Source organism: Archocentrus centrarchus, chromosome 23, assembly GCF_007364275.1.
Source record: "Archocentrus centrarchus isolate MPI-CPG fArcCen1 chromosome 23, fArcCen1, whole genome shotgun sequence".
In the NCBI taxonomy this organism is placed as follows: Eukaryota; Metazoa; Chordata; class Actinopteri; order Cichliformes; family Cichlidae; genus Archocentrus; species Archocentrus centrarchus.
Genome location: NC_044368.1, coordinates 22,203,038 through 22,222,545, shown reverse-complemented (window position 1 = coordinate 22,222,545; position 19,508 = coordinate 22,203,038). Strand labels below are relative to the sequence as shown.

At 41.9% G+C, this 19,508-nt stretch overlaps 2 protein-coding genes across 3 annotated transcripts; both read left to right on the top strand.

The window, feature by feature from the left end:
* Positions 1-1,581: 1,581 nt before the first annotated feature.
* optn (optineurin) lies at positions 1,582-10,126 on the top strand. 2 transcript variants are annotated; one of them, XM_030720455.1, is made up of 13 exons: positions 1,582-1,718; positions 5,018-5,147; positions 5,361-5,569; positions 5,678-5,821; positions 5,959-6,143; positions 6,320-6,413; positions 6,562-6,677; positions 6,815-6,964; positions 7,153-7,237; positions 7,370-7,513; positions 7,649-7,791; positions 8,318-8,400; positions 9,155-10,126. In XM_030720455.1, the coding sequence occupies exons 2-13, from the start codon at positions 5,027-5,029 to the stop codon at positions 9,265-9,267; spliced, it is 1,587 nt and encodes a 528-aa protein (XP_030576315.1). In that variant the 5' UTR covers positions 1,582-1,718; positions 5,018-5,026; the 3' UTR covers positions 9,268-10,126. The 2 variants fall into 2 exon arrangements, with proteins under 2 accessions (XP_030576315.1, XP_030576316.1); XM_030720456.1 differs by having other exon boundaries at positions 1,589-1,718; positions 5,023-5,147.
* Positions 10,127-10,681: 555 nt separating this feature from the next.
* Positions 10,682-19,109, top strand: mcm10 (minichromosome maintenance 10 replication initiation factor). The gene is made up of 18 exons (XM_030720365.1): positions 10,682-10,885; positions 11,809-11,860; positions 11,944-12,240; positions 12,325-12,537; positions 12,975-13,112; positions 13,214-13,421; positions 13,524-13,689; positions 14,082-14,249; positions 15,935-16,051; positions 16,177-16,379; positions 16,745-16,839; positions 17,126-17,239; positions 17,426-17,896; positions 17,988-18,118; positions 18,241-18,354; positions 18,465-18,610; positions 18,719-18,761; positions 18,850-19,109. Exons 2-18 carry the CDS (start codon positions 11,854-11,856, stop codon positions 18,931-18,933), a joined length of 2,715 nt encoding a protein of 904 aa, XP_030576225.1. The 5' UTR covers positions 10,682-10,885; positions 11,809-11,853; the 3' UTR covers positions 18,934-19,109.
* Positions 19,110-19,508: the final 399 nt, after the last annotated feature.

Genomic DNA, 19,508 nt, shown 5'->3' with positions numbered 1-19,508 from the left:
GCAGCATATGAAAGCATTAACCTGGATTACAAAGGGAAAATCACTGTTGTGGGAGAGCATATCACAGGAGCCAGGGATTTGCTTGAGGAAGTTCCATGGCAGAGGGATCAAAGGATCCGAGAGGAATTCCAAGGGGTCTAAGGATCTAAAGGGGGTGCTAGTATGGACTACTAAAGTCTCTACTGGGCTCCAGGGTACCTTGAAATGGGCTTTCTGAGATGGAAGTCCTTCTGGGGGTTCCCAGTGTTTGGCTGAGATTCGAGGGGATTATAAAGATGCACGATCACTCTATTAATGTGATTAAATTTCACAATAACTAAAATGTTTTATTAAGAGTTTCCCACAGAAGATCATAGTAGAAATGGATAACGACTTTCAGTTCCTCAGCTATAACCTCTTAAAGCTTGTTGCATACTGTTCTATGTTAATCTCCACTAACTACAGCAATCGTGACCCTATATGTTATGGTTTTAAATTCAGCTGAGCATGTAGACGGAACTGCTTTATTATTCAAAGTACGGGACAAGACTGCCATCTAGTGGAAACTAAATATAACATATATGCGTGTATAGATGTAGATAGACAAGAGCAAAAATGGTGTTCTTCCATCAGTCCATTGTAGTCTAGTATATAGTAACTTTTATGCAACGGTTCAGACAGCTATTCCATCAGAATAAATTATACTTATGTGGTTTTCCAATTATCATCCAAAGATTACTGCACAGGGAATCTCCAGTCTTTCCTTTCCCGTTTGCGAACGCAAGGTGACTCCTAATGGGGGAATTCCCGGGAACAGCTGATGGTCTGGCCCCGCCCCCTGATGTTAGTCTCTCACAGATGTGTAAAACATGCGGATGGACCTGTCGACGCGGCGGCGCCGTTCATGCGCAAGGGTTACTTTATTCTCAGATCTGTTCTCGTTTCTGCGACGTCACTGCGAGGAAACGAAAACCGTCTGTAAGTTGCGCACAGGTTAGGTCGGCGTCGATCTGCCGAAAATTAGTCTGATTCAGACAGGAACTAAGGTCAGTGGAGTTTCAAAATAAAAAAAATATTTCTGACGCGCAAAGAAGCAACAAATTATCACGGTAGTGTTTTTTAATAGCAAAAATATAAGTAATTGAAAATAGCTGCACATTATCTAGCTTAATATGATTTCCTCTGATGAAGAAGCTACCAAAAAAATTTGAAGAGATAATTTCAACTTAAAATTTGGTTAATTCGATTTAAGATGTTGCAGCTCTGGTAGTGGTTGAAGAATTGTCTGTTTTGCTTGTGTCTTTGATGTTGTCTCGTGGTTTGGTGGGTTCATTTGATCATTAGATGGATTTCATCAGATGAAATCACCAGCCTGAAAATACAAACTAAAAGACATGTTTATTGTCAGATGCTGAAACCATCATCATCAACTAAACAACTTGCATAATAATGTAATTAAACACAAATATAATAATTAGCTCCTAAAGAATTATCACTAATACAATAAAACGTAGAAAGCTGATTTATTTTATATATCCATTTATCAATGTTACTGCGCTAGCTGGTACTTTTATTTTGAAAGCAACAACCGGAAACAATGACTGCTCTGTCCCGAGCGTCGCTCGCCGCTGCTGCTAACCAGAAGCGCAGTACGGACACATACAGCTACCTTTGCGATACTGCCTGGGTATTTTCAGAGCGAGCGGGCAGGCTGTGTTTAGTTCCTGAGCTGACAGCAGGTAAGTCAAAACGTTTGAGCGTGGTTAACGTTTGCTGTGACGCAGTTTGGTTGAGGTTAAACCTCGTTCGTGTTCGTCTTAAGTTACTAGTAACTTTTTATTGTTTACCAGGAGTCGCACTTAGGATAGGCCCACACGAAGAAAGTGAAAGTAAAACAATACTGAAAGAAAGCCAAAATAAATATCATTGTTTTGACATGGACATGGTGTCACTCAAGATTGTATTACACAATAATTTAAACTAGCATGTAGGATATCTCACTTGCGATTATTGTAAGTTACCGATCAACGGTGATATCTCCTGTTATAAGCCTCTAAATGTGATATTACATTTTATTTGGACTTATTCAGTCACTCACAGCGTGAGGGCGGAAGGACACCACAGTGTCTCTGTTATTGAAATTGAATTGAGTTATCATGTGACCTGCTTATGGGTTAATTCCACTCAGTGTGCTCTTCCTCAGCTGCTAAAGCACTGAGTCACTTAGTGATGTCAACAGATACATTTATTAATATGCGTTACTGACAAAAGCAAGCCAAAGGAGATGAATTTCAATAAAATAGCAGATAATATATACATATGATACTTTAAATTACCTGATAAATGCTCCAGGTGATGGATTGATTGTGCAGCATTAAAACCACTGTTTAGAATTGGAAGTGTGAGCTTCAGCACCCCCTAGTGGCAGCAGCAAACACCAACACTTACCATACAGTCATGTTCAAAAGAAAGTGCACCCCTTTTTAATTCTGTACATATCAGGACATGATCTCCCATGTTCTAAAGTTTAAAGTTTAAATGCAACCTCAGATGAACAACACATGACATATTACATTGTGTCATTATTTATTAAATACATGCAGAAACAATGCATGAAAAACAGTTCAGTAGCTGATAGAACTACCTTTAGCAGCAGTGACTTAAAGCAGTTGCTTTCTGCATGACTTTATCAGTCTTTCATATCATTGTGGAGGAATTTTGTCCAGTTATCTTTACAATGTAGCTTCAATTCATTGAGGTTTGTGGCATTGGTTTATATACAGCTCTCTTAGAGGCCCACCACAGCATTCAGTCAGGTTCAGGTCTGGACTTTGACTGGACCACTGCAGCAGCTTGATTCTTTTCTTTTACAGCCACTCTGTTGTAGCTTTGCTTGGGATCTTGTTGCTTGACCCAGTACAGCCAAGCTTTAGCTGCTGGACAGATGAACTCATATTTGACTCCAGAATACTTTGGTATACAAAGAAATAGGGCTGCAGCCATCGATTATTTTAGTAATCGATTGTTCTATCAGTTATTCTATTGAATCATTGCATAAGAAATACTTTTGTCTTATTATTGAGCAATATCAAATATTTAAAAAAGAAACTGCAATTTTTCAATGACGTAACCAAAAGAACTATGCACTTTGATTGTGTTTAAGTGCCATATGTAAATCTGATTTTTTTTTTTTTTTTTTTTTTTTTTTTTTGTGTGTGTGTATGTGGTGCAGGCTGTGCAGAGATGCCCCTGAGACAGTCCAGCACATAACAGTAGGATGCAAGATGCTAGCAGGCAGGGCATACATGGAATGCCATAACCAAGTAGCTGGCATAGGTTTGCAAAGTTGCATTTGAACAACCCACAAGACTTCTGGAACGATGTCCTTTGGACAGACGATGCCAAAGTGGAGATTCTGATCATAACACTAAGAATTCTGAGAACCAAACACAGCATAGCAACACAAACACCTCAGAACCAACTGTAAAGCACAGTGGTGGAGGGGTGATGATTTGGGCTTGTTTAGCACTTGCAGTTATTTAGTCCACCATGAACTCTTCTGTAGGGCTGCAACGAGTCATCGAGTAACTCCAATAACTCGTTGTAGCTGCTCCCATTCACCACCTTTTGTTTTACACAGTGAAAAATCTGCAGCAAAGCTGCAAAAGGTAAAATAAAATATGCAGATGAACTGTTAACTTAGTCTGACACAAGGTTTAAATTAGGCAGCTCGCTGAAGGCTGATCACATGATACCTGCAACAAGCAGGGGTGAGCTTGGGGGGCATGGGCTGTACTAGACCACATTTATTTCAATGCATTAGTAACATTATTTTGTAGATTTACATTATTATAATTATACATTAATTAATTAATTAATTAATTATATACATGGGCCAGTAAAACTCTGCACCACTGACCTGGGGCTGTTAGGCTGGGCATTATAGGTTGAATTATTATTATCATTAATTATTCACATCTACACCATCAGAACACGTTTCCTGCAAGCAAGAAATGTTGCATCAAACCACTTCTTTTTTTTTTGCCTTCTACTACTGTAAGAAAGCTTTCCAAGAAGACAGAGAAAAGGCTATTTTATTTTATGCCTTATGTGCATACCTGTTTCCTTCCAAAAAAAGTGTGTGGCAGACCCCAGCCTCTATCGTTCTTGTGCTTAGAGCTTGTTCCTGTGCTGCTATGATTAGTGCCTCTGTGCTATCCTTCAGCCCAGCTTTGTCCAGCCATTGGTAGGATTTTTCAATATCAGCCACTTCTTCTACCTGCCAGTGGTACATGCCATGCAGAGGCCTGTTCTTCCGTAATGGTTCCTGATCTTTCTGTCAGTTATTTATGTATATAACAGGGCTGGTTTTACAGGTGGAGGTCACTGGTATTTTTTTCCGTTCATCTTTTCTGACTGATTTTTCACTAGTTTTGCATTTGGCTAGTGTCACTACTGGTAGCATGAGGAGATACCTGAACCCTACATAAGTTGCACAGGTAGTCCAACTGCTCCAGGATGACACGTCAATACATGTCTGCCCCTGTGTCTCTCTGGCATGAGCAGCACACCCAAGCTACAAGTGTTCAGTGGGGTTGAGGTCAGGACTGCAGGCAGGACATTCCACCCTCTTCTGGAGGCAGTCTCTGATAGACCCTGTTCTTGGGGGGGTGGGGGTAGAGTTTGGTCCCAGACTGTGGAGTTATGTGATAGCCACTGGTTGCAGAATCTCATCTCTGCATTCATATTGCCTCAGTGATGACAAGCCTGATTTTAGCACCTGGGGTACTAGAAACTCAAAACAAGAGTTAATAGCAGAATAAACTGTTTGGCATTGGCAGAGAAGATTTGGCAAGTTGTCAACTTACATACTCAACTCTACTGCTCAACCCACAAATGCATTTTCTTTACAAATATGGCTTCATTGAAGGGGAGATAAACAGGCTCTTCAGTGGTATAAGGTTTATTGCCAGTAAGCATTATTACAAGAAATAATCAACCAACACAAATGTTCTTACTTTTTTGTATAATGACAAAGCTTAGCATCATGGCATCTGGAGACCCTGTGATGAACGGCGACATCACTCGCCTTCCCCATCAGCCGGGCACACTGGAGGAAACCCTGCAGCAGATGAACATCCTCATTCAGGAGAACAGAGACCTGAAAGGTGAGCGCAGCGATGACCAAGGAAGAATTCTTATCAAGTCTGGTCAATGTGTCACAGGTCAAAGGTTCTTGAAGGTTTGTGTCAGGGTGGAGTTTCAGAATTGCAGTGTGACTGAGCAGTTGGATAGAGGCAAAATAGCTTTTAAAAAAAAAAAGGGTGAATACTGAAATGAGTCCATTTATATGATGCACATTTATTAAAATTCTCTCCCAGAGGCTCTGCGTCAGACTAACCTGACGATGAAAGAGCGTTTCGAAGGTTTAGCTGCATGGCGGGAGAAGCAGAAGCAAGATCGGGACTTCCTGGAGAACCGGCTGGAGGAGGCCCGTGGCGGCATAGAAGCACTTACCCTCCAAAACCAGGAGCTGAACATGAGGCTGGAGGAGGCCGGGAGGACAGCGGGAGGTGTGGGAGGATTGCAGGTGAAGCTGTAGTTCAGTAGTAGATTTAAACTACTACATTCCACTCCAGCTTTATGGAAACTTCAGCTTTTTCTGCATTTATGATATGTAATGTCATCATCCAATCAGTGTGCAGAGCTGGAGGCCATGCGTGCTCAGGTTGCTCGTCTGCAGGCAGAGAAGAATGACCTGGTGGCCTTGAACTCCGAACTGCAGCTGAAGGCAGAGCAGGACTCCCAGGATGATTCATTTATTGAGATCATCAAGGTGTCGGTGAGGACATTCATGAGTAGCATGAATAGAAGGAAACTGAGCAGCGTTCATCAGACACTGTTTTATATTTGGTCTGATTTTGGTGAAGTGATACACAGGAGAAACAGTTTGGGATCTAGCAGTGTTTTTCCTCCCAGGATGGAGGTGTCGATGGTGTGAACGAAGCGTGCGGTGTGGAGCACAGCAAACGCCTGGACGTGAGCATGACGGCGTCACGGGTGGACAACAAGGAGGCGACGGTTAGCCAGCTGCTGCAGTCCCTGAGGAACGAGGTGGAGAAAAGCGACAAGCTGCAAGGCGAGCTGCAGGCCTGCGCTGCCAGGTAAAAGACAGCAAATAAAGGAAATGTTTTATAGCTGAAAGTGTATTAAATGTTTTTATTCTGAACATTAAACATTGGTATTAACGTACTTATGTCTGTGCTTTTTTAAAATTTTAGTCAAATTTCTGTTTTCCATAAAAAGTTTTTTTTATTTAGTCTCAAATATTATCCAACAGAATTCAAGAGCTAGAAGAAAGAAAGTCTAGTGTAGAGGAATTCACACAGACAGCTGAGTCTGAGACCAAGGAGGATTCTGGGAAAGAAGATAAGGTATTTAATGTTTAGTTTTAAATCAATTACAGTGGAAGTGGAAGTGCTAAAACAACACTACTGGAGACTGCATCCATAGATGCAGCTAAATATTTTCCTTCCCGTGTCTGGTTTGTAACTTTTGTGCTCAATTGTGCAAATGTTTCAGGCAGCCTCTGAGGTGGAGAATCTGAAGGCTCAGATGATGACGCTGTTCAAAGAGCTGCAGCAGGCTCAGAGCAAGCTGGATGAAGCAGAAGGCATGAAGAAGAACCTGCAGGACAGGTTTGGGCCACACAAACACACTTGCAAATTCCTATTTTAATCCTCTTAAAAACAGAAAGATTCAGAATACCACCAACCAAACTACCGCCACACCTCTTTTAACTGATGATCTGTTTTATTTGATTTCTGGTGTGTAGATGTCGGGAGGTGGAGCAGGACGTGGTGACTCTAAAGACTCAGCTGGTGGAGAAACAGGCCGTTCAGGCGGAGAATGACCGACTGAAGCTGCAGCTGAGCAGCATGCAGGCCCAGAGCCTGCTGGATCAGAGGAAGGCTGGAGAGGAGAGGTCAGAGAAAACACAAGTGTACACATACGTACACTGGTTATGTGAGAGTGCAGAAACACCATAGTGTGACACACTTTGTACTGGGTTATGTTACTGTGTTTTGTGACTTCAAGGAGCTTCAGATGAGCTTTTACAAATTGTCAGGTTGCTTCACACAAATGACTAAACAGGCAACACCCCCCTCACAGGAACAACCTGGCACAGCTGAAGGATGCCTACACCAAGCTGTTTGAGGACTACAATGAGTTCAAAGAGGAGAAACAGAAAAAAGGGGTAACTTTATGTTGTATTGTGCAGATCATACTGATCATCACAAACCTAATGCAGTAACAGATTTAAAAAAAAAAAAAATCTGAAATAACAGTCGGGCGTGTTTGATCCTTACTGTCCTGTTTGGTTCTGCAGTCTCAGCTGGTGGAGGAGCTGCAGGAACAGCTGACTGCAGCTGAAGAAGCCCTGGCTATTAAACAGAAGAAGATTGATGAAATGAAGCAGGAGATGTTCCAAAAGGAGAAGGAGCTGGAGACCATATCTGTTTTCCAGGCTCAGGTGCGTGGCTCTTCGCGTGTCCTGATTATCATCTAGCATTGAACCCAACAATCAGAAGTCCTCAGTACAACATGGCTCCCTTCACTTTTAGTGGCAATCATCATGTTTTTGTTTTTTTTTCTGTACTTCCTGCAGGCAGAGATCTACTCTTCAGACTTCCACGCAGAAAGAGCAGCACGGGAGAAACTCCACGAAGAAAAGGAGCGTCTGGCTGCTCAGCTGGAGTATGTGAAGAAGCAGAACACCCAGCTGCAGGAGGAGATGGACTCACTGGGCAGGTGTGCATTCAGAGAGAGGACTGACCTGGTCCTGATGTCAGCTTCTCCAGACTAAAGGAAAAACACTGTTGTCTTTGTTACGTGTTCATTGCTATTCTTCTTGTGAAGAAAATGTCCTGACAAATAAATAAAAGATCAAAATTCAAAGTAGACAGACCTTTTGATCAAAGGTCTGTTGATAATTTTGCTTTAGAATTCATTCCAAACTCATATCTATTTGCATAAAATTCCTGAGCTGGTTTGTTTTCCTTTCACACTCCAAGCAAATGGTGTTTCATGGTATTCACATGAAACTCAACCAAAGGCACCTCTTCAGGACAGTGGCTTTGGTCTAGTTTCAGATAAACAGAGAGAGAGCTGTTTGCTCAGCATCAGAGTTCAAATAGCAGCCTTCACATCAGCCTTAAATAAGCAGTACAGTTTCTGACTCCTAGTGGTAGTACCACAGGAACACACTGGAAAAACTTTGTGCTACATGAGTATAATGTCCTGATTTGGCTGATCTGAAACTTTTTTTTATCTACAGGCGCTCGCTGAACGAGATGCAGAGGAGACATATGTCACAAGGTGGAAATCCACACGGAGCTGGTCCCACTTTGGTTGGAAGAGGTATATTATAGTTTAACCTCACTCACAGACCTTCTTCCTAGCTGTGTACAAGTCTTATGTTCCTTAACTGACTGCCCTCAGCAGTCATCAAAAATAAATGAAAAGCAAAGTCCTCGGGGTTTCTTTTAATGACAACCATTCACTGGACAAGGGACTCCAGAGTAGGCATGCCCTAATATATACCCTGCTCTATCTTCTAATTTTATTTGAAATAGAACCATAATTATGATAATAATAATGAGCGTTACATGATTATATACAACTAAGACTTGAATCACCAATAGAGACCATAAATGCTTTAGAAAAATATTTGCAGAGTTCATAAATAATTTGAGAAGCAGAATTTCTCAGATATCTATTCAATCAGACCTGTTTTTGTAACTTGAGGTGCCCCCTGCTGGACATTACAAGGAATGTTCAGCAGTTTCTATTTCCATCTTTTATATACAGTTTATGATTTGCCTCAGAGCTTCTTTTTTTTTAATTTTTTTTATTGTTATTGGTAATGGGAGCTGCATGGGTTTGCTGACACTTATTTGTGGATTTGTCACTACTAAGTAATGACTTTCATTTCATGACAAAGTTATTTGACCTGTTGCAAAAATAGAGTTAGATGCAGTCTTAATCATAGAGCATAATCAAAAATATGTGACTGATGGACCTTTGTGGTGTAATCAGTTTGTTAGAAAGTGCAAGTGGAACTGGAACAGCCATCCAGTAGGTTAGAGTTGTGATCATTGTCTCTCACTTTCAGGTGCTGACTGGCAGCATCAGGGGAATATTCCCGAACACGCCTGTCCCAAGTGTAATGAGATCCTTCCAGACCTGGACTCCCTGCAGATCCACATCATGGACTGCATCAACTAGACCTGCATCACAGCATATAAGCATTCACAACAACAACAACAATGGCTGCATTATCGTGTAATCTGAGTCTTCCTGTGCTTTGACTTGTACCTCTTCTGCGACATCACTCCAAGAGATCCCATACAGGATCAGTAACATTTATTCCAGGGTGAGAACACTTTGTTTTTGGAAGAAGTCAAAGTGTGGAGTTTTGGAAGTGCATGTGAAACAAGTATGTCATCTTTACTCTGTTGTACACCTGAAAATTTCTCACAAACACTCAAAACGGGATAGAAAACATTCTACAGAACACCTCCTCTTGTAGGTTTGGGCCTCATGTTGTCTGTCATATAGTTTTGTTTTTTTGTAGCAGTGATTTCTGAAACAAGCTGAAGTTCTTCAAGAGCAAAACAAGTCCAGATCAGCAAAACAGAAACTGCATAAACCTGTTGGTAAAATTTTATTTCAGCACTGACTGCCGCTCATAAATACATTAGTAAATCAACCAAAGTTGAGCCTTTAAAAGCTGCATCTGTTTATGAGTATTTGGTTCTGAAGGCTTTCTATATTTTTGAAGGATTCCTTTTCAAATTAAAATAAAATTGCTTCTATATTTTTCCTCACTAAGGATATTTTTGGTCATAATTGGGTGTTTGGTGTTGGTGGTAAAATGAGCATTCACCGTGTAGGCACTTTATGAAGATATATATTTTATTTTGACTTTGCAAATGATATGTGATAATTCGAATATATTTAACCAAACATATATTTAACGTGATGATCCTTTTGTCACTAAAGTGCAGGCAGATGCTGAAATCTGTAGCCTGTAAAGACTTTGATTCAAGTTCTGTGGAAGAAAATAAAAGCATTTGCAAATGTGTCTGCTTTTACTAATACCTGATGTAACACACTCTTGATATATATTTAAAGAAATAAAAAACTAACCGATTTTTATAAAAAACCAAGCAAGCAAGCGTCAATCCTGAACAGTGTTGTATGAAGTAACACAAACAGCTCGCATATTACATCCTTCTGGTTCAAAAATAGCTTGTAGAGCTTTTAAGCACTATAAGTATTAAACATATTAAGATACTGACGTTTTCTTAAAAGACAGACAAGTTATCCGCCCGCTCCACTCGATCACGTGTTCTCTGTTATGCCAGCTGCACTCCAGTAAACAGACATTTTAGGAGACTGGATTTTCCTTGTATGAACAATACAACAAACTATACAGCTGCAGCTTATATTTGCTTTTTAAAATTTCTAGCTTATATGAATATTTATTTCAAAGAAATGCAGTGCTTTAATTTTGCTCTCGCAGAAAATCTACCACACGGTAATGTCTTTTTTTCAGTCAGGCAAATTGTTGGGCACCTAGCAGCACTCTGGCAACACAACGGGGTCCTTCGTTTAGCGCCAGTTTGTATTTTCTTCCTCTGGGACTGTGTACTATTGATTATAAGGGAAGTTTAATGGGTCGTTTTTATGAAATATAACCGAATGACTTGTACCTATCCACGACAGGCTTTAATTATCGGACAGTAGACAGTATATGGAGAGGGTGGATGTGGCTGTAAAAGGTAGTTTTCACGCTGCTTTTGGTGAAGGAAGACGCAAAGCTACACCGCAGGAATAAGAGGTGAGCTGGCTGGCTCGTTATCTAGTTTGAGCTGCGGATAAATGAATGAAAGGGAAGTTGATTATTTACTTATTTTTCATATGTATATATATTGAATTATAGTTTCATATTTGGTTGGCTGTCCATACCGTCAAATGTTTACGGTTTCAGTTGCTTTTTACCGTGTTAAATGGAACTAACCTTAAGTTACCTCCACCTGAGCCTGGTTACTTCAGTCTAGATTTTAATGCTTTGGTCACGTCGTAATTTTCATATAGAATGAATTTGAATCTAGTGCTTCAGTCCTCTTGTACACATAATGGACTGTGTTAAAACTGCCGGTATTTGCTAGGTCAGTTACAGCCAGGATTTTAATTTTGGTCATTACCTTATATTACAATGTTACAATCTCAGCAACACAACAAAAGAAAAAGTGCTAAAATTAAAAAGAAAACAAAAGTAAAAAGAGGGAAAATTGGAATTATAACAAATACAAAAGGAAAAGGGAAAAAATAAGAGCAATATAAAAATACAAGACAACGATAAACGATAGACACAGGTCAAGAAAAATGCACATTGCCTGCAGGCACTGCAGGAGGCCTTGCTGGACAAATGTAAATCAATTGGACATAATTGTGCCCTCTAACAAAAGTGTATCAAAACCTGAGCTCAAGTGGTCAGCTGGACACCTTAGATACACATGAAAGACACAGGTGTGTTTCAGCTGCTTGAGTGTGATGTCACAGTGCTTCCTAATCCTTGTCACACTTTTCTGTGCGCTGCTGTGTGGCTTGAACTGTGTTTCACAATTCTGTGAAACATTTAAAGAATGTGTATTGTTGATATTTGTAGGGAAATTACAGGCCAGGTATGCAGATTCTGTTTGATTTTTAGCAGATCGGTCCTTTCTTCAATTCTTGACTAAATAATTCTGTCTTCTGTAGGTCACCAGATCATTTGGCATCAGCACTACAGTTAAATTCTCTGAAATGGACAGTAAGTTTCTGATTTCAAGCTCATGAGAGTACCGCCTTACCAGTAGGTCTAGACACAAGTGACTGCATGTTTTTTTCACTCAGGTGAGGATGAGCTGGATGATCTGGGTGTTCTGACTGCGCTGCTGGCTGAGAGCGAGGGTGTTGGTGAAGAACAAGAAAGTCAGGAGGAGGCAGACGACTTGGACGGGCTGTTTGATGAGGACAATGATGGGGAAGAGTACAACGAGGGCATCGAGGACGAAAAGCACAATGTGGGCACAGTGGACGAGATGTCGGAGCTCTTTGGAGATGTGGATGACATCGAACACGAGGAGAAGAACAGTAACGCAACAGAAAGTGCCTGTGAGAACCTGAATAGGTCTCAAGAGGATTTACAAGGTTTGTTGATGTGCAGAGTAGTTTAGCGGTGCCACATGCAGAGCCCGTGTTTTCGTCCTCTTCTGATATGCGTGTCTTCTTCAGAGGAGTTGAGGCAGATGAAAGAGCAGATGCAGAGGTTGCAGCAGCAGCTGGAGGCCAGCCAGAAAGTGACAACCCCATCAGCCACTCCAACCAAGACTTCAGGAAGCTCAGCATCTCTCGCACCAGTGACCCCCAAACCTGCACCTACCCGACAGCCAACCTCCAAACTGAGCCAGGCCAAACCAGCCGCTAACACACAGAAGACACAAGCAGGTGAAAAAAAGAAATCATGGCTCACCGGTCCTGACAGCCGCTGACCCCTTCTGCTGTTTGTTGTAAACATTTCATGCTGTATAAATGAAACCATAGAAATGCAGCGGGAGCAAAAATTTTATTTTTAGTTCTTGTATAATAACACATGGGTTGGTTTAAACTACATAGTAGTGAACAACATGGGTTTATGTAAATAGTAGGTTAGATTCCAAAGTGACATGGAGAGTATACGGTCCATTTTTCCCCTAGTGCTTCTTAAAATGGATTAGGATGTAATTCTGACCATGAGTACCATTCTGGGAGCAGCACCCACAGTTTAAGGGCATTGTGTTGCTTCTAACTTTGTCTCTGTGTGATTGTAGTAAAGTTGTTTGTCTTATGCACATAGTTTTGTTAAACCATACTGCATTAAAAAAAGTTGACCCACCTTCCTGCAGCATCTTCATCCACCCCAGTGAGAACAGGAAGCCTCAAACTCCAGGAGTCCTCTGAGTTTTCTTCTCAGCTCAACAATGCTGACTCATTTAAACGCAAACCGAGAGTGGCTCACCAACCTAAACCCAGCACATCACCAGGTACTTCATTATTTACTTACACAAACAAAATGATTGTGTCATCACACAGTACAGAATAATACAGTCTGTCTGTGAGTTAATTTTCACTGTACTCCCCTCAGAAAGCAGAGGACCACTGGTAGAGATCAAGATCGGCAGCTCCTTCCAGCCCATAGAGAGCACCAGCAAGGCTCCTGATCCTCTGCGCTCAGCTGCAGCCTCACATAACAGACCTGCAGCAGCTACATCAGCAGGGCAGCCTAAACCCGCTCCTTATCCTTCTCTTCCTAAAGACGTGGCTGTTGAGAAATATTCAGGACTGCGGCTCAGGTCAGAGCACTGAAATGATGAAAAGTTGTCAAATTAAGTTTTCTTGTTTGTGTGGGGGGTTTTTTTCCCAAGTCTCTGGATTGCTTCTCTTTGTCATCTCAGAAAACCCCGTGTTTCCTCCAGCGAGATGGACCGTAAGATGGCTGACCGCCGTCTGATCCGTCTGTCACAGGTGCCGGAGCGAATGGCTCAGGAAAAGCTGGAAGACAGCGACTGGGTGACGTTTGCTGTGCTGGTCAGCAAAGCCACGCCTCAAAGCAACAGCAGTGTAAGTCACATCTCTGCACCTAATAGTGCAACATCAGGGACATTTTGACAGAAAATATGAATTTTTTCACCAGTGAATGGGGGAAAGAAATGTCCTTTTTTTAAGAGGGGAAAAAGCAAAATAAATAAAATTTATTTATTTATTTGTATTTGAAAATAAATACATGTATAAGTAGTTAAGAAGATGGATGCACATCAGTAGGATTAGTCTGTATATACTTGAGACTTTGTTACTTTGTTTACAAGAACTTATTTAATGTATTTAAGCTTGAGTAAATTAATCCACACTTTAAAAACTGGGTAAAATAAAAATTGTTTTATGCTGAAAAAGCCCTGGACGATGGGTACACTGGGTCCTGTAATACTCCTGATGGAGCACTTTCTTCTCTGCAGGGCAAAACCTTTAGCATCTGGAAACTCAGCGACCTCCATAACCTGGAAGTCTTTGTCTCTCTGTTCCTGTTCGGTGAAGTTCACAGAGAGCACTGGAAGACGGAGACTGGCACAGTCATCGGAATCCTCAACCCAAACCCCATGAAGCAGAAAGATGGATACGATGGGGTGAGCACACAGTCTGAACTTCATATAATGTTGGGTCTTACAGTCTGAGACAGATTAGTTTCTCATTCTCACCTTGATGCTGTTGCAGTAATTTTGTACTTTAAAATCAGCTCCCAGTAGGAATACAGTCTGCTGGAGCACACTTAGAGGCTCCTTAGTGGTGGTAATCAGGGTGGCACAAGTACTGCTCTTTCACAGCTTAAATACTTTCTGCAGGTCTGAGGCTCAAACCTTTTTCTGTCTTTTATGCCTTTAACTTTAAATTAACATTTACAGCTAAGCCCTGAAGACATATCATTAACAGACCTCCTGTAAACTCCCCTACTTTAGTATGTATTTTATTTTTATAATATTAAAATATACTCAAGTATTAAGTATCTAACACATGCAGAACCTTCCTCTTAAGATGAAATATCTGCATCCAGTCTGTCAGATAAAATCAGAACAGTTCCAGGTCAGAAACTAAATTGGGCCCAAATTATAGAGTTTAATTTGAAATGTTTAAGCACACGTCTGATTTTACAAAATCATCTACCTCACTGTGAGCTGGGTCAAAGACTGTAAGTAACCAAAGGAAATCACAGCTGACTCTTGGCTCATTGTCTGTGGAAATGAACATTTTCACTTGTGGTATTGTGTAAATCTTGTTTTACGGTTTCACTGAATCTCTTTAGAGATTTTTTTTTCATTGAACGGTTTGGCAACAGAAGCGTCTGCCAGTTAAAGCAGGAAATGGCTTGTGTTAGTGTGATTTCTAAGGATATTTAACACACCATGATGTGAAGGTAAAGGTAAAAGCAGATTACCTCTTTTTAAATTATGAGGTTTTGCCTTAAAAATTATGGAAATGATCAATCATCAGAGACATTTGATTCTTTTATAGTGATGATAAAGCATTTTCAAAAACCAAAACAGTTCAAATAAATCAAGTTGTTGTTGCTTACATCAAGGTTTAGAAGTTTTCTTGATCATCAGTTGTTCCCATAAACAGTAAAAAAAAAAGATGGACGCAGCTTCGTGGTTGGAAAAATGAATCCTGCATTCGAGCTGAAGGCCACCAGATGGCGATAGCTGTGGTTGCAAAAAGATTTTGTCCTGTAGAAGTCTACGGGAACAAAACTTTCTTTCTTGGCCTTCATTGTCTCATTCACTCATTTTTGGGGCCCTACTAAAATAAATAAAAATAAAATCTCTTTTCACACTCACATTCACACCTATAGGCAATTTTAGAATCACCAATTAACCTGTCTCTCTATGTTGGCCCTGTGACAGGCTGGCGACCTGTCTAGGGTGTACCCTTACCCTCTTGCCCTATGACAGCTGGTATAGGCTCCAGCTGCCCCCCACCCTCGACCTTGAAAAGGCTAATCAAAAGCAAATGGATGGAAATCTCTTTTGTAAATCTTGGTTATACCATATTTCAAAAAGGTATTTTTGAAAAAGGGTATTTTCCACTTGCTTGGTGGCTAATGACTTGTCAATCACAGCTTATTAGTTAATAAACAGTCTCACGCTCACACCTGCCCCTCTCGTCACATCTGGTTTCTACAGCAGAAGCGTTTATCTCGAGGCTTTGTAATGGGAGTTTGGAAACCAACAGGTGGCATCACATCCTGTCTGTGGTTGTTCCTACTGTAAATTGATTCCATTTTCAGATTGTAAAACCTTGTGTTGAATGTGTGCAGGTGAGTCTGACGGTGGATCACCCACAGAAGGTGCTGCTGATGGGTGAAGCTCAGGACTATGGTACCTGCAAGGGTGTGAAGAGGAACGGAGAGCCATGCTCGCAGATTGTTAACATGGTTGGTCCATTCTTTCCTGCTACATTTGGTTACAAACGTACTCTTGCAAATCAGTTTTTCTGTATCTAAATTATTATCCTATACTTGAGAATCTCTGTTGCATTAAATCTTGATCTTCTCTGCAGTACGAATGCCCGTACTGCCAGTATCACGTCAAGGCCCAGTACAAGAAGTTGAGCTCAAAAAGGGCCGAGCTGCAGTCATCTTTTTCAGGAAGAGCCCCCAGCAAAGTTATGGGGAAAGGGAAGGGAGGCAGCCTGCGAGAGCGGCTGTGTCAGGACGGTTTCTACTACGGCGGCGTGTCCTCAGCAGCCTGCGCCGCCTCACTGTGAGTATGTTTTTCCTGGTGCTGAAGTTACTGAGGGACGTTCAGGTCAGTCAGACTGTAAGAGAAACTTCTTTAAACTTTCCCTTTACATCTACAGTATATCTAACAATCAGTCATGCAGTAAAATAAATGAAAAAGTTGACTGAGATGTTTGTGTTAGTATCCTCTGGAGCAGACAGTCATGCATGCTGCGGTCATGACCCTGTCCAACGTAGATTCTGGCTTTAACTGGATTTTCAATTTAACAGTGTGCTGAAGTCAGTTTGTGCAAGTTAACTGCCACCCTTACAAAACCAGGAACACAGTGTGGGACTGAAAGCATCCAAGCTGCACGACATTTTCAGTAACAAGCCTGTGTGTTACAGGACTGCGTCCAAACCGAACAAACCCACCCAGAAAACTCTGGACACGCTGTTTGTGAGAGGCTCGGCTCAGCTCGTCAGTCAGGCCAAGAGGCTCGGTAAGGACTGCTAGATTCTCTCATACACACCGATTTTAATAAGTCCTCCTGGAAGTGAATGTTTACGAGCCTGATGAGTGGGTTAATAAAGGCTTTGGGTGATAGATAGAATGTGTCACAGCCTGACTTTCAGGTGTAAAAATGTTTTCTCCCTTGATTAAAAGCTAAGATGATGCTGACGTAGCTTTTTTTTAGTCCTGTCGATAATTTTAGACGGACAATATCACTGAACATAAGCAGAAAGGGGTTCTCTCTTTTACCTGTTTTTGCTTGTGTGTGTTTGTAGCCATGCAGTCCGGTGAAGTTGCAGGTTGTTCAAATGAATTTAAAAGCCTGCTGTCAATGCCAACACCTGGAGCTCTGCAGCTCAAGAAGCATCTTGCACATGGCAGCCAGTCAGGTACACACACTCCAAATCTTTTGCACTTTTTGGCAGGCTAGGTTATATTAAAGAAGTGTTTGATTACAGTGTTGTGAACTCAGAATCATCTGTGTCTCTCTCTCTCACACACACACACACACACACACACACACACACACACACACACACACACACACACAATAAAAACTTCTTTGTCATCCTCAGTTTCCAAAGATAAATCCGTAGTTCCTCTTCAGTCCATCTCGGCCTCAGACCTGCTGAAGCAGCAGAAACAGAAGCAGCGGGAGCTGCTGGAGAGCCGGCGGCAGAGGCTGGAAGAAGTCCAGAAAAGGTCACCGCAGAACTCAGGTGGTGCGATCGGGCGAGATAGTTTAACGTCCCCAAAAGCTGCTTCCGAGGTCCCCACAGCCTCCCAAAGCCCAGCAGCGCCCCGTACTCCAACACTGGGCCGAGGCTTCTCCAAGGGCGAAGATATTGTCTTCTTTGATAACAGCCCCCCATCAGCTCCTCCTCCCAGCACCCTCAGCCTATCAGCTGCCAAGTTGGCTGCTCTGAAGAAGCTAAGGGCTAAAGGCATGGGGCTGAAGAAGGAAGACCCCAACGCTGTGAAGAGGAAGAGGAATAACAGCGGTGACATCAGCGCCCGAGTAGAGCGAAATCGCACCTCACCGAGTGGTACGTGTCATTTGTTTAGATGTTACAGTTTATGCAAGAAAACCTTATGTTAAAAGGAAGGTGTTCATGTGTGCTTAATTTACCTGCTTAGGTGAATCTTCCACTAATGAGGCTGAGGAACCAGCACAGAAAAAGAAGCGAGAACAACTCGACTACATCCAGTCAGAGGAGTTTCAGAAGATCCTGAATGCCAAATCTCGCCACGGGGTTGTCCTTCAAGCGGTATGACAAGTGACATTTGAGTTGGCTACATATAAAATGGCAAATTTTGTGCAAATGCTTTATATTTCTAAATTAATACATCTCTCTCTCTCTCTCTCTCTCTCTCTCTCTCTCTCTTTTAGGCGGAGTACCAGCTGCAGGAGCGCTACTTCAGTGCTCTGGTGAAGAAGGAGCAGATGGAGGAGAAGATGAGGAGCATCAGAGAGATGAAGTGTCGTGCTGTCACCTGTAAAAAGGTACTGAGCCACAAGTGAAATTCACCTCTGACCCAGGTGAGCTGTGTAGCCCCTGGTTGTCTATCAGAAGTTGGAGAGATAAACCGCTGTTGCTCTCATGCTGCTTCCAGTGTAGTTACACCTACTTCAAGCCGGCCGATCGTTGTGTGGAGGAGAACCATGATCTGCGGTGGCATGATGCCGTGAAGCGCTTCTTCAAATGTCCCTGTGGACAGAGAGCCATCGCTCTGGACAGGCTGCCACACAAGCACTGCAGGTAAGCCTCTGGCTGTCTTTGAAGGCCTGACAGAAACACTGACAGAACACGGAGCTGTAGAGGGACTGTGTAACTCACCAACTCACAACAGTCATTTTGCCTTTTCAGCAACTGTGGTCTGTTTAAATGGGAGCGTGATGGGATGCTGAAGGTAAGCTGTCAAAGATTACTCGTTTAAAAGTTAAAAGCAACTTGTGATTGTAAACTAAAGTAAAGCTGATGTTAATGTTTCATTGCAGGAGAAAACTGGCCCTAAGATCGGCGGAGAGCTCCTCCAGCCTCGAGGAGAGGAGCAAGCCAAATTCCTCAACAGCCTGAAGTGATTTATTATTGAGGGAGCAACATTTGGACTTTTATGTTTGTAATTTAAGGCTTCAGTAGCATTTTACATGTGTATCGGTTGTGTTTTAAATTTTAGCTATTGATTATGAGTGATTAATGTCTGTGATGATATCAGATATGCTGGAAATTGGCTGATTAAAGCAGTAGTTTATAATGATTTCATGTTTGTTTCTTCCCCAAATAGAAGAATATTTGGAGGACTGAACTGCTCGCCTGTATTGGCACACAAACACACTCCATGTGTTGGCGCCACATGTATTGATGCCAGGTGGCACTCACTCAAGTTTTTGAGCCAATCCACACAGCTTTAAAGGCCTGAGGTGGAATCACAGTATAGAGATAAAATAAGCTTCTCTGGGTTTGAAGCTGTGATTAGCACATGCAGAGTGCCATGCCACATCATTGTGAGGCTTTCATTTTTGCTCATTATCCTGTTGCTGCTTGCCCCCCCCCCCACTTCGTGCTCCTTCTGTCTCCTCGCTGCGCACTTTGTGTCTAATATTTCCACTCTGGAATGTGGGATCCATTTCAGACTGATGATTTCTGCAGCTCACCT

Excerpts from the sequence above, each read along its gene's own strand:
- optn (XM_030720455.1), top strand. The coding sequence starts at position 5,027 with ATGGCATCTGGAGACCCTGTGATGAACGGCGACATCACTCGCCTTCCC. Across the intron at positions 6,965-7,152 it reads AGGAAGGCTGGAGAGGAGAG|GAACAACCTGGCACAGCTGA; the intron begins GTCAGAGAAAAC and ends CCCCCCTCACAG. Across the intron at positions 7,792-8,317 it reads GAGATGGACTCACTGGGCAG|GCGCTCGCTGAACGAGATGC; the intron begins GTGTGCATTCAG and ends TTTTATCTACAG.
- mcm10 (XM_030720365.1), top strand. Across the intron at positions 16,380-16,744 it reads GCAGCCTGCGCCGCCTCACT|GACTGCGTCCAAACCGAACA; the intron begins GTGAGTATGTTT and ends TGTGTGTTACAG. Across the intron at positions 18,355-18,464 it reads GTGCTGTCACCTGTAAAAAG|TGTAGTTACACCTACTTCAA; the intron begins GTACTGAGCCAC and ends TGCTGCTTCCAG.